Genomic DNA, 14,975 nt, shown 5'->3' with positions numbered 1-14,975 from the left:
TTAAGGATATGACCTTCGTAGTTGAATTTTGTGGAGATGTTGATTATTTGGAGAACAGAGAAAATGACGATTGTGACTGCGTTATGACACTCCTTTGGACAGCTGATCCTTCCCAATGGCTGGTCATTTGCCCTGATAAATGTGGAAATATTTCTTGCTTTATGACCGGCATCAATAACTACACACCGTAAGTAGTGGAGTTTTTTGTTGGTATCCTATTGTTCTAACCTTAAATAAAGGATGTTGTACTGTATTGTTTGTAAATTTTGAAACTCTTAATTGATGAGGGGATGGAAAGAAGAAGCAAAATGTCAAATTTGTGGGTAACAACATTGATGGGGACAGCCATGTATTGTTGGTGGCCTGCCGTGATATAGCTTGTGGTGAAAAGCTATATTGTGACTACAATGAAAAAGAGAATGCATATCCCACTCATCATTTTCTCTAGCTAACTACAAAAGTTATGACCCATCCAACACTAATGAGGTTGGGCAAAATAGTGCTCAGTGTTATAAACGATTTAGTGTTTTGATCTTATTTTGCATTCAACTTTCAAGGTTCTTCACAAAGAGGATAAAGAAACCATGGAGCTGTGTAGAACCATGCAACAATGAGGCCAATGCCCTCCACTTCTTGTGGTTTTTGCTTCCCGTGAAGGGTGCTTTCTCGAAGTCATTGTTATAAATATTAGTAGTTTTGGTGAATTTTAATTCCAAATATTATTATCAATTTCATGACATAAATTAGTGATTTTGCGAAGACAAAATATGTGATTGTGTTCATGTTGATCTCACTAATAAACTTGAGCAAAATAATAAATCAGATATGGTTCAGTATGTACCCCAAGACGGATCCAGTGCCGGAGGCACCAGTTGCGTCGTTCCCTTGACCGGACATTGTGTTGGTCGGTGTTGTTCGATGTAGCCATTCTAAGTCGTTGCAGTGCAGATGGCCGTGGGGAAGTTGTCGAGACGATCTTGATTTTCACTTGGGGAACACAGGTACGACCACTGGGATGTAGAGGACATAGTCATTCGAGAAGCAAGCGAGCAGTCACGTGAAGATGCTCCCCAAAAACCTGATTGCCCGCAATCCCGAGCAGAATCTTGTGTGTAGTGCTAGCGATGGGAATGGAGAGAGCAACTGAAGGAGATGGGAGAGGTCTCCTAAGCAGACTTGAATGGGGGGTTGATGAGCGTCAGTTATTGGTGCCATGAATCACAATTAACAGCTAAGGTTAATGGTTAATTTTCGGTCATTACTCACCTATAACTGTCAATGTTTAATGTCTCAGAATAATTGCATTCAATATCAAAATGTTTTCTCATCTTTGCACGTCGCACCGCTGTTGGCGTTTCTTATAACCGATAGAATAGATATTCCGCAAGCGCACAGAATCACTGCTGTAGCACTTCACCTTGGAGTATTCCTGGGTATCGTATTTTTTCTCAGGGAAGCATTATGGTAAAGAGTATTGTAAATCAAATGACAACTGTACTAGCTTCATCAACTGACTAACTAGACGGGGGTAAGCCAGATAGAAAAGTAAGATAAATGGCCAGGCGATGACCGAGCTAAAGGAAAACTTCCACGCTCGAGCTAGACACTCAGACTCGAGAAGATAAAAGACAGTGGAAAGTAAAGCTAACTCAGAAAAGTAGAGAAGATAACTTATACTGATAATGTCAAAAGAAAGATACAGGAGCTATACTAGACTTCCGACGACTCCGGAATCCCGAGCAAGCTCGACTCGACTCTAACTCCCAAGCTACTAACCTACTCTAGAAAGAACAAATGAAGAGAGAAGAGATCCAATGGTGTGTATTCAAGTGATGGATGGTGCTTTTCTTTATAGCCTTCTAGGGTCGGTTCTAGGCAGTTAAATACCGTAGCGTCAGTTGTAAGCAGGTAAGGTCGGTGTGCTTGTCTTCCATGCGAAGCCGGGGCACAAGAGACTGCAATGTGGGGCCGGCCGGCCTCCCCTAGGCCGGCCGGCCTGGGGGTGCGGCCATCTGGCCACCGCCTTTGCATCGACATCCCTGATTGCTTCCTGAGGTCGGTGTTCGTTGCGTGGCCCGAACGCTAGCAATTGTTGGCCGGCCTACCTAGGGGAGGCCGGCCGGCCTCCCTCTGGCCCATCTCGGCCCTCCGTTGCGCCGACGTTCCCTCTGCACACTTGTGATCTTGCCACGATGGTGGATCGCTGTCCTGGACCCAAGTTGGTACTGAGTTGTGGGTCCTTTGTTCTTTATGCAAGCCTTTCGATCCATCTGATCAAACCGAGATCCAATCCTCGACTCAGGGCATTATGATTGTGTCATATTGCCACTGGATCGAAGCCGGGACCTTGCCTTCAGGGGTGCCAGGCCGGCCGGCCTGTGTTTTTGCCCAAAGTTGCCCATTTTTTGTATACCTGCTCCTGAAATCAAAACTCATCCAAAACTGGTGGTACTCGTTAGAAATAAACAAAATATAAATGGAACATATTGTAAAGCTCATTTTATTTCCAAGAAGCTGACGGCTAGAATGTGAATTTATTGCCGTCAACAACCGCACCACCCGGCCGGGCCACGCCCTCGGCCTTGGCCCAGCCCGGCCTGGCGAGGCGAGCGAGCTAATGAAATTAAATGTCCATACGGGGATGTACACAAGGTCCAGCATTTATGTCGATTGAGATTCTCCTCAAATCTCCATATGTGACAAAGCATTTGATTCTCTAGCATTTATTAGTGGGCTTTAATTCTTTTATTGCTAATAACATTAAATGGGCCAAACCCATAAATTCCGACACTAATCGCAATTACCTATTTACTATTTGAAAATTGAACTTGTCCGTACACAATTTAGAGTTCATGGTTTTGTGCCTGAAAGTTGCTATTTGTGCGCATGCTGCTGGAATTTGTGGGTGCGTTACTCCCCTGGACATTGCAGCGTTACACACGCGGGCGCGCGGACACATAAATTTCAGTCGCATGCACACAAAATTGTTGAGAGTGGACTCTATGGAGTACACACACATTTTTATCTAGATTTGACTACATGGAAATAACACTTATACATAGCTATTTGCAGTTTCACTATGCAGGCTGATGCAAATATTAAGGATATGACCTTCATAGTTGAATTGTGACTGTCTTATGACACTCCTTTGGAAACCTGATCCTTCCCAAAGGCTGGTCATTTGCCTTGACAAACATGGAAACATTTCTCACTTTATGAGCGGCATCAATAACCAGACACCGTAAGTAGTGGAGTTTTTGTTGTTATCCTAGTGTTCTCACCTTAAATAAAGGATGTTGTACTGTAATGGTTCTAAAGTTTGAAACTCTTAAATCGATGAAGGGATGGAAAGGAGAAGCAAAATGTCAAATTTGTGAGTAACGACATTGATGGGGAGAGCCATGTATTGTTGGTGGCCTGCCGTGATATAGCTTGTGGTGAAAAGCTCTATTGTGACTACTATCGAAAAGAGAATGCATATCCCACTCATTATTTCCTCTAGCTAACTACAAAACTTATGACCCATCCAACACTAATGGGGTTGGGCAAAATAGGTTATTCACAAAGACGATAAAGAAACCATGGAGCTGTGTAGAACCATGCAACAATGAGGCCAATGACCTCCACTTCTTGTGGTTTTTTATTCCCGTGAAGGGTACTTTCTCGAAGTCATTGTTAGAAATATTGGCAGTTTTTGGTGTATTTTAATTACAAATATTATTATCAATTTTATGACATAAATTAGTGATTTTGGGAAGACAAAATATGTGCTTGTGTTCATGTTAATCTCACTAATAAACATGAACAAAATAATAAACCAGATATGGTTCAGTATGTACCCCAAGACGGAACCAGTGCCGGAGTCACCGGGTGCGTCTTTCGCATGATTGGACATTGTGTTAGTCCGTGCTGTTCGATGTATCCGATCTAAGTCGTTGCAGTGCAATGGCCGTCGGGAAGTAGTCGAGATGATATTGATGTTCACTTGGGGAACACAGGTATGGCCACCGGGATGTAGAGGACGTAGTCATTCGAGAAGCAAGCGAGCAGTCACGTGAAGATGCTCCCCAAAAACCTGATTACCCGCACTCTCAAGCAGGATCTTCAGCGTGCAGAGGTTCCAGAGGCCTGCCCTCACCAGTACTGTGTGCGCAGAGCTAGGGATGGGAATGCAGAGAGCAACTGAGGGAGAAAGGAGAGGTCTCCTATCCACCCTCTGATGGGGGGCTTTGATGAGCGTCAGTTATTGGTGCCAGGAATCACAATTAACAGCCAAGGTTAAAGGTTAATTTTCGGTCATCACTCACCTATAACTGTCAACGTTTAATGTCTCAGAATAATTGCATTCAACATCAAAACATTTTCTCATCTTAGCACATCGCACCACACTGCCTGGTCGTGCCATGCCCTCGTCCTTGGCCCAGCCCGGCTCGGCGAGGCGAGCGAGCTAATGAAATTAAATGTCCATACGAGGATGTACACAAGGTTCACCATTTAAGTCGGTTGAGATCGTCCTCAAATCACCATATGTGATTAAGCATTTGATTCCCTAGAATTTATTAGTGGGCTTTTAATTCTTTTATTGCTAATAACATTAAATGGGCCAAGCCCATAAATTCCAACACTTATCGCACTTACTTATTTACTTTTTGAAAATTGAACATGTACGTACGCAGTTTAGATTTCATGGTTTTGTGCCTGAAAGTTGCTATTTGTGCGCATGCTGCTGGAATTTGTGTGTGTGCTACTTCCCTGGACATTCTAGTGTTACACGCGCGGTGGCGCGGACACACTAATTTTGGTGGCATGCACACAAAATTGTTGAGAGTGGACTCTATAGAGTACACACACGTTTTTATCTAGATTTGACTACGTCGAAATAACACTTATACATAGCTATTTGCAGTTTCACAGTGCTGGCTGATGCAAATATTAACGATATGACCTTCATAGCTGAATTTGCTGGAGATATTGATTATTTGGAGAACAGAGAAAACAACGATTGTGACTGTCTTATGACACTCCTTTGGAAAGTTGATCCTTCCCAATGGCCTGTCATTTGCCCTGACAAACGTGGAAACATTTCACTTTATGAGCAGCATTAATAACTACACACCGTAAGTAGTGGAGTTTTTGTTGGTATACTAGTGTTCTCACCTTAAATAAAGAATGTTGTACTGTATTGTTTCTAAAGTTTGAAACTCTTAAATTGACGAATGGATGGAAAGAAGAAGCAAAATGTCAAATTTGTGCGTTACGACATTGATGGGGAGAGCCATGTATTGTTGCTGGCCTGCCGTGATATATATTGTGGTGAAAAGCTATATTGTGACTACAATGGGAAAGATAATGCATATCCCACTCATCATTTCCTCTAGCTAACCACAAAAGTTATGACCCATCCAACACTAATGAAGTTGGGCAAAATAGGGCTCAGTGTTATAACAATTTAGTGTTTTGATCTTATTTTGCATTCAACTTTCAAAGTTCTTCACAAAGAGGATAAAAGAAACCATGGAGCTGTGTAGAACCATGCAACAAAGAGGCCAATGCCCTCCACTTCTTGTGGTTTTTGATTCCCGTGAAGGGTACTTTCTCAAACTCATTGTTAGAAATATTGTCAGTTTTTGGTATATTTTAATTCCAAATATTATTATCAATTTCATGACATAAATTATTGATTTTGCAAAGACAAAATATATATGTGCTTGTGTTATTGCTAGTCTCACTAATAATCATGAACAAAATAATAAACCAGATATGGTTCAGTATGTACCCCAAGACGGAACCAGTGCCAGGGGCACCGGGTGCTTCGTTCCCATGACTGGACATTGTGTTGGTCAGTGCTGTTTGATGTAGCCGATCTAAGTTGTTGCAGTGCAGATGGCCGTCGGGAAGTAGTCGAGACGATCTTGATGTTCACTTGGGGAACACAGGTACGGCCACCGGGATGTAGAGGACGTAGTCATTCGAGAAGCAAGCGAGCAGTCACGTGAAGTTGCTCCCCGAAAACCTGATTCCCCGCAATCCCGAGAAGGGTCTTGATGAGCCCATGGCTCCTCAAATCGTGACAGATTATGACCATGACAAGAAGTGCTTTCTTTTCGATAATGCAGATGGGAAATTTACTGCTTCCGGCCTATCGTCAAAGATAACTTTTAGAGGTGCAATATTGTGCATGAAAGAGGAGAAAAAGAAGCCAAGAAATTATATACAAATTGGTTCCATGCATGTGGAAATTGGCTGATAGAGTGCTTTGCATCCTTGCCAGATTATTATATTATTCATGGATGTGGTAACGTGGTATTGGTTTCATTTACGTCCTGGACAGATTATTTTATTATATTGGCATATATGCATGGACGAGAATTCTAGGGCCAGGATTGATATTTTGTTATAGATGGCAGGTGTGTTTAGTTGGAGTCAATCTTTTTGGTGTAGTCCGGGTCTAATTTGAGTATGTGCCTGCGTGCACAAATAAAGGGCCATGTCAGCCCTGTAAGAGCATCTCCAAGAGCTCTTGTATCTTGGGTGAGTTAGCTAAAAAAAGAAAAGAAAGACAAAAAAACTCCTATCCAACAGAAACTCTATCTACCTCATCTTCTATCCTCGTTTTCTATCCCGAGGGTGCCACTGAGCATCTTTGTCTAGCGCTGAGCGCTAGCCATCCCTTTTTGGATTTTGGAGAAGCTGTTGGATTTTATTCCTTTTTCGCTAGCTATTTCGTTTTACATAATAGATATATCATGATTTTAGCTATTCATGGATATAAGAGCTTCTGGAGATGCTCTAACAGGGTTAGTTTTGGATATCGTGTGTTTTTTGTTTCCTGTTGAGCGCTGCTCCAGAGAAGATGGCGAACCCATCTTCTATCCAAAATTGAAGCCGACCCTGCTAGGGTTTTGGGAAGAGGCTTGATCAGATCATCTGTTGGTTTGGGTGTGCCTCGGATTTCCGTCGTAGCTACGGGTGGAAGACCTATCTAGGGTTTGGATTGCATGCAACTATGTAAGCCAGCCTGATCTATCAATATTATTGCTGCTTGTTCCTGCTACTAATCTATCAGTCAGAGTCTTGTCGTCATTGCATCAATTAGTCTATTTGACGTGGGATTGCTTCTGTTATTGAACACGTGAGTTTCATTGACTACGTTAACGTTGCTGCTGTGTGGAATTGGCTGATAATTAATCTCAGTTAATGTGTGTTCGGTGGTGATACATGATATTGGTATTTCGATTGGCATCTACATTTTGTTTGATTGTTCCTGTGCTCGCACACATCTAACGTGTTGCAAAATATTTGGATTAAGAGGCACATATTTATATTTTATTACTTGACTTGTCGCTACTCTCGTATCCGACACAAAAGATTCAAATAAGTTTAACCAGTGCCGTGAAAGATTGGAACAGATTTCGGGCATCATAGGTGTGTCCTTATCAAATCTTCAGCGTGCAGAGGTTCCGGAGGCCTGCCCTCGCCAGTACTATATGCGCAGTGCTAGCGATGGGAATGCAGAGAGCAACTGAGGGAGAAGGGAGAGGTCTCCTAAGCACACTCTAATAGGAGGCTTTGATGAGCGTCAGTTATTGGTGCCATGAATCACAATTAACAGTCATGGTTAATGGTTAATTTTCGACCATCACTCACCTATAACTGTCAACGTTCAATGTCTCAGAATAATTGCATTCAACATCAATAAGTTTTCTCATCTCAGCGTGTCGCGCCGCCTGGCCGTGCCACGCCCTCGGCCTTGGCCCAGCCCGGCTCGGCGAGGCGAACGAGTTAATGAAATTAAATGTACATACAGGGATGTACACAAGTTCACCATTTAAGTCGGTTGAGATCGTCCTCAAATCATCATATGTGATTAAGCATTTGATTCCCTAACATTTTCTAGTGGGCTTTTAATTCTTTTATTGCTTATGAAATTAAATGGGCCAAGCCCATAAATTCCAACACTCATGGCACTTACTTATTTACGTTTTGAAAATTGAACTTGTCCGTACACAATTTAGAGTTCATAGTTTTGTGCCTGAGAGTTGCTATTTGTGCGCATGCATGCTGCTGGAATTTGTGTGTCTGTGCTACTTCCCTGGACATTCTAGTGTTACACGTGCGGTGGCACCGCGCGGACACACAAATCTTGGTGGCATGCACACAAAATTGTTGAGTGGACTCTATGGAGTGCACACACGTATTTATCTAGATTTGACTACTTGGAAATAACACTTATATATAGCTATTTGCAGTTTCACAGTGCTGGCTGATGCAAATATTAAGGATATGACCTTCATAGCTGAATTTGCTGGAGATGTTGATTATTTGGAGAACAGAGAAAACGACGATTGTGACTGTCTTATGACACTCCTTTGGACAGATGATCCTTGCCCTGACAAACGTGGAAACATTTCTCGCTTTATGAGCGGCATCAATAACCACACACCGTAAGTAGTGGAGTTTTTGTTGGTATCCTACTGTTCTAACCTTAAATAAAGGATGTTGTACTGTAATGTTTCTAAAGTTTGAAACTCTTAAATCGATGAAGGGATGGAAAGTAGATGCAAAATGTCAAATTTGTGCGTAACGACATTGATGGGGAGAGCCATGTATTGTTGGTGGCCTGTCGTGATATAGCTTGTGGTGAAAAGCTCTATTGTGACTACAATGGAAAAGAGAATGCATATCCCACTCATCATTTCCTCTAGCTAACTACAAAAGTTATGACCCATCCAACACTATTGAGGTTGGGCAAAATAGGGCTCAGTGTTATAACAATTTAGTGTTTTGATCGTATTTTGCATTCAACTTTCTAGGTTCTTCACAAAGACGATAAAGAAACCATGGAGCTGTGTAGAACCATGCAACACTGAGGCTAATGCCCTCCATTTCTTGTCGTTTTTTATTCCCGGGAAGGGTACATTCTCGAAGTCATTGTTAAAAATATTGGCAGTTTTGGTGTATTTTAATTTCAAATATTATTATCAATTTCATGACATAAATTAGTAATTTTGGGAAGACAAAATATGTGCTTGTGTTCATGTTAATCTCACTAATAAACATGAACAAAATAATAAACCAGATATGGTTCAGTATGTACCCCAAGACGGAACCAGTGCCGGAGGTACCGGGTGCGTCGTTCGCATGATTGGACATTGTGTTAGTCAGTGCTGTTCGATGTATCCGATCTAAGTCGTTGCAGTGCAGACGGCCATCGGGAAGTAGTCGAGACGATCTTAATGTTCACTTGGGGAACACAGATATGGCCACCGGGATGTAGAGGACGTAGTCATTCGAGAAGCAAGCGAGCAGTCACGTGAAGATGCTCCCCAAAAACCTGATTGCCCGCACTCTCAAGCAGGATCTTCAGCGTGCAGAGGTTCCAGAGGCCTGCCCTCACCAGTACTGTGTGCGCAGAGCAAGGGATGGGAATGCAGAGAGCAACTGAGGGAGAAAGGAGAGGTCTCCTATGCACACTCTAATGGGGGGATTTGAGGAGAATCAGTTATTGGTGCCATGAATCACAATTAACAGCCAAGGTTAATGGTTAATTTTTGGTCATCACTCACCTATAAATGTCAACATTTAATGTCTCAGAATAATTGCATTCAATATCAAAAGCTTTTCTCATCTCAGCACGTCGCACTGCACCGCCCGGCCATGCCACGCCCTCGTCCTTGGCCCAGCACGGCCCGGCGAGGCAAGCAAGCCAATGAAATTAAATGTCCATACAGGGATATACACAAGGTCCACCATTTTAGTCGGTTGGGATCCTCCTCAAATCCCATATATGATTAAGCATTTGATTCCCTAGCATTTATTAGTGGGCTTTTAATTCTTTTATTGCTAATAAAATTAAATGGGCCAAGTCCATAAATTCCAACACTCTAGGCCTTATTTACTTTTTGAAAATTGAACTTGTCCGTACACAATTTAGAGTTCACGATTTTGTGTGTGAAAGTTGCTATATGTGCGCATGCTGCTGGAATTTGTGTGTGCTACTTCCCTGGACATTCCAGTGTTACACGCGCGGGCACGCGGACACACAAATTTCAGTGGCATGCACACAAAATTGTTGAGAGTGGACTCTATGGAGTACACACTCATTTTTATCTAGATTTGACTGCATGGAAATATAACTTATACATAGCTATTTGCTGTTTCACTTTGCAGGCTGATGTAAATATTAAGGATATGACCTTCATAGTTGAATTTGCTAGAGATGTTTATTATTTGGAGAGCAGAGAAAATGACGATTGTGATTGTCTTATGACACTCCTTTGGAAAGCTGATCCTTCCCAAGGGCCGGTCATTTGCCCTGACAAATGTGGAAACATTTCACTTTATGAGCGGTATCAATAACCACACACCATAAGTAGTGGAGTTTTTGCTGGTATACTAGTGTTCTCACCTTAAATAAATGATGTACTGTATTGTTTCTAAAGTTTGAAACTCTTAAATTGATGAAGGGATGGAAAGAAGAAGCAAAATGTCAAATTTCTGCATTACGACATTGATGGGGAGAGCCATGTATTGTTGCTGGCCTGACGTGATATATATTGTGGTGAAAAGCTATATTGTGACTACAATGGAAAAGAGAATGCATATCCCACTCATCATTTCCTCTAGCTAACCACAAAAGTTATGGCCCATCCAACACTAATGAGGTTGGGCCAAATAGGGCTCAGTGTTATAACGATTTAGTATTTTGACCTTATTTTGCATTCAACTTTCAAAGTTCTTCACAAAGAGGAAAAAAGAAACCATGGAGCTGTGTAGAACCATGCAACAATGAGGCCAATGCCCTCCACTTCTTGTAGATTTTTATTCCCGGGAAGGGTACTTTCTCGAAGTTCATTGTTAGAAATATTGGTAGTTTTTGGTGTATTTTAATTGCAAATATTATTATCAATTTCATGACATAAATTAGTGATTTTGGGAAGACAAAATATGTGCTTGTGTTCATGTTAATCTCACTAATAAACATGAATAAAATAATAAATCAGATATAGTTCAGTATGTACCTAAGACGGAACCAGTGCCGGAGGCACCGGGTGCATCGTTTCTTTGACTGGACATTGTGTTGGTCAGTGCTGTTAAGCCGATCTAAGTAGTTGCAGTGCCGGTAGCCGTCGTGAAGCAACGGCACCAGACGAGGTGGGGCCAGCCCGAGGTAGCGGTCAGCCTCAAGCACGGAGTACTTCCAATTCTGAAATGCCAATTCTGAAATGTGGATGCGTATATTGTGTGGCAGTTATTGCCCCACATTACCTAATGTGCATTGGCCACACATTACCTAATGTGCATTGGCCACTGTGTTGGCTTTGCTGCGAAGAATTATCCCGATGCATTGGCCATGTTGAGCAGATGCAATGATTACCGTCTGGTCGGCCGTGTGTTGGTTTGGGTGTAAACTTTTTGGCCATTTAACCACTAATTTAGAGTATAAAATAAAGTCTAATTATAAAATCACTTCCAGAACCCTGTGTAAATCGCGAGACAAATCTAATGAGACCTTTGACCGCGTGATTAGAGGATGATTATTGTAGCATCACTGTAGCAAATGATCAATTAATTATCACCATTAGATTCGTCTCGAAAAGTTACATCTATCTCTGAAAAAGTTTTGCAAATAGACTTCATTTAGTACTCCATGCATTCGAGATTTTCTTCTCAGAAAACATGTGCCTAAAAATCACTGTAGAAACCAAACACCGCGGATACATGCGTTCACATCCCTAAAAATCTAACCTCGATGTGTGAGAATTTCATTTCTGGGACGGAAGGAGTATTTCCAGAGATAGGCACCCACCCTACTTTTTGAACCGCCTCTCGAAAAAATTGGTATTTTACAATTTATTTTTAAGTAGCGTTGGATTCCCCATTCGCGTGGAACATTGAGGATGCCAATAAACTGATCAGTATCATAAAACTTACTCCCTCCGTTCAAACAAATAAATTATTCTAAGTTTCAAAATTTATCTAAAAAACATACTCGCTCCGTCCCAAAATATAAATATTTATTGACTTCTGCTGATCATGTTTGACCATTTGTCTTATTCGATAAATAGTCAATCATGATCAGCAAAAATTAAAAAATACTTATATTTTGGGGGGACGGAGGTAGTATCCTTTTACCCATTTAGAAAGTTCATTTGCATGGAAAAATCATTTAGGACAAACCGTTAGGATAGATGCAATTATTTTATTTTTTATTAATTTATTTTAGAATTTCTAAGATGATTTATTTTTAAGACGGAGTAGATCATCGTCTTATGCTCGGGCTATTCATTAGGTCTTTGATCCAACGGTTGGTGGACAAGATGATCGTACACGTGTACACAACAAACACACACCACGGTCAACGCCAAGACGCGAACACACCACTGGTAGCAGTGGGGACCGTCGCGAAGCAAAACGTACGCCTCGTCAGGAATTCACGATCACATCTGGGCCTTGGACGCCCTGACCTCAGCCGCCTCCGCGCCGCCCTCGTCGCCGCCGGCAATGCTGATGACGCGCGGCTCCCGCCCGCGGTGCCCGGCGACCTCGGGCACGGTGACGGTGAGCACGGCCTCCAGCCTGGCCGCGACGCGGTCGACGTCGGCGCCGGCGGGCATCCGGAACCGGCGCCAGAACCGCCCCGCGGCGCGCTCGGCGCGGTGCCACCGCTCGCCCTCCCTCTCCTCCGCCCGCCGCTCGCCGGAGACGCGGAGCACCCGGCTGCCCTCCTCCACCTCGACCCTCACGTCCTGCCGCCGCACGCCGGGCACGTCCACCGAGATGACGTGCGCGTCGGGGGTCTCCTTCCAGTCGCACCGCGCCAGCGCCACCCCCGCCTCGGCGCCGCCCGCCACCCGGCTCGGCGCCGCCGAGGCGGCCGAGAACGGCGACTGCTCGAGCACCCGGAACGGGTCGTCGAGCAGGTCCAACGCCAGTCCGCGCCCGTACGGCACCAGCGCCGCGGCGGGCGCGGCCTGCGCCCGCAGCGCCAGCGCCACCACCACCGCCGCAGACGCGAGGACGTCGGCTCCGGAATCCGACGCCTTCCTTGACGCAGCAGCCATTGCTATGATCAGCTTGATCCAAGTGCGTGCTTGATCGCTCGTGCGTTTGGTGGATTGTTTGTTTGCTTAAATCTCTAGCTGGTGCTCGTGCGGATAGATAGATGCTGGGCCAAGGGAGTGGCGGATGGCGAGCAATTTATAGGCGCGACGTGGGAGACGATTGAGGGGTGATCGCGACGTTTTCTAGGCGTTTCTGGTTGTTTAACGATGGGCATGTCGGTGGCAGCGGAGAGCTCATGGAGGCTCTGGAAGCATCCTTGGGCTGGGTTGGGCCAGCCTTCTTGGCTCGTGCAGGGCGACCTGTATGTTTGGTTTGGGCTTGGATGGGTTTAATCCAGCAAGGCATGAACAAAGGGAAACTGCAGTGGGATCTATTCATCGCATCAGCAATTTTTAACGCTCCAATCGCAGAAGCGTTGCTCCCATGACTCCTCCGGCTCCGGCGCCACTCCCGCCGCCCTCCACCACCGCTCCCGCCGCTCCCGATGCCCTCCTCCGCCGCTCCCGCCGCCTCCGTCGTCGCTCCGGTCGCCGCCGCCACCGCTCCCGCCGCATCCGCCGCTGCTCCCCGGCCTCCCTACTCTGGCGCTGCTCCCGCTGCCCTCCACCACTCTCGCCGCTCCCGCCTCCGCCTCCGCCGCCACGTCTGCGACGTGATGGCCGGAAATCGCGCGCGCGATGAATAGATCCCCCGAAACTGCGCCTTCTGGTTTCATGGGCCCTATATGTCCGACAGTGCGACTCTAATCCTTTTTCTCAAAAATAATCTTGAACCAAACGAATTTATTTAAGATAAGATAACCCTTAAAAGACTCATGCTCAAACAATTTCAGCCCATAGAAGCTCCCGCTTCTTCTCTTCTTCTCTTCCCATTCTGGGATTTGATTAAAGATGACATTGTAAAGATGTTCTTAAATTTTAATAAGGGTGAACTAAGCCTTCGAAGACTGAACTTTGCTATTTGACTCTGATTCCTAAAGTAGACAATGCTGACAACATGAATTTTTTAGGCCCATTAGCTTAATTAACTGTAGCTTTAAAATTTTCTCTAAAGTCCTGAACTTAAGGTTCAGTAAAGTGTGCTCGAGACTGGTGGCTACCAATCAAAGTGCCTTTATCAAGAGTAGATATATTTTAGAGAGTGTTGTAGTTGCTCATGAGTTAGTGCACAGTATGCATTCTTCTAAAAAACCTGGGGTGATTCTCAAGTTGGATTATGAAAAGGCCTATGATAGAGTTAGCTGGGACTTTCTTTTTGAAGTTCTAAAATCTAGGAAGTTCAATCCCATTTGGATAAATTGGATGGAACTTTTAGTGAAAGGCGGTTCTGTAGGGGTAAATTTGAATGGGGAAGAGAGCTCTTTCTTTAGTCCTGGGAAAAGGCTAAGATAAGGTGATCCCATATCCCCCTTTTATTCAATCTAGTGGTAGATGTCTTGACTAGGATGTTAGCTAAGGCTGCTGAAAAAGGTTTGATTAAAGGGCTTCTTGCAGATTTTGTCCCTAATGGAATAATTTTGTTGCAGTATGCTGATGATACTATCCTTTTCTCGGTTTGTGAGTATTCCTGTCTGTGAATAGATTTTCAAATATAATTAACCATCTTTTGAATATTTTAAGAATTTTTCAAAATTTCTGGCACTTATTCTCACTTTTCCCTGGAGCTAAATCCAATTGATGGAAAATTCTAGAATCTTTTTCACAAGATTCAAATATTTTATTTGGATTTCTCGTATACAGTCTCTGAGGTTTTTTTATCCTAAAATTTTTTAGGATTAAATTCCTTGTCTTTTTCCCTTTAATTCCTCTCTCATTTTTTTTATCCTTTTTCTTTCTTCCTTTTCCTTCCATTCCCGGACCAAAATTCCTCTAGCTTTCTATCTGTCGCTGAGCCTAGCTGCCCTGCGAGTC

The 14,975-nt window shown here is 43.7% G+C and overlaps 1 protein-coding gene and 2 pseudogenes across 1 annotated transcript; 2 read left to right on the top strand and 1 right to left on the bottom strand.

The window, feature by feature from the left end:
- Positions 1 to 3,215: 3,215 nt before the first annotated feature.
- Positions 3,216 to 5,400, top strand: LOC120684781 (annotated as a pseudogene).
- A 2,409-nt stretch (positions 5,401 to 7,809) lies between these two features.
- Positions 7,810 to 10,626, top strand: LOC120684780 (annotated as a pseudogene).
- Positions 10,627 to 12,439: 1,813 nt separating this feature from the next.
- LOC120686850 (21.9 kDa heat shock protein-like) lies at positions 12,440 to 13,064 on the bottom strand. The gene has a single exon (XM_039969045.1). It carries the CDS (start codon positions 13,062 to 13,064, stop codon positions 12,441 to 12,443), a length of 624 nt encoding a protein of 207 aa, XP_039824979.1. The 3' UTR covers position 12,440.
- Positions 13,065 to 14,975: the final 1,911 nt, after the last annotated feature.

Source organism: Panicum virgatum, chromosome 8N (assembly GCF_016808335.1).
Source record: "Panicum virgatum strain AP13 chromosome 8N, P.virgatum_v5, whole genome shotgun sequence".
Classification (NCBI taxonomy): Eukaryota; Viridiplantae; Streptophyta; class Magnoliopsida; order Poales; family Poaceae; genus Panicum; species Panicum virgatum.
The sequence above is the reverse complement of the archived record's forward strand: the minus strand, read 5'-3'. Positions and strand labels throughout refer to the sequence as shown.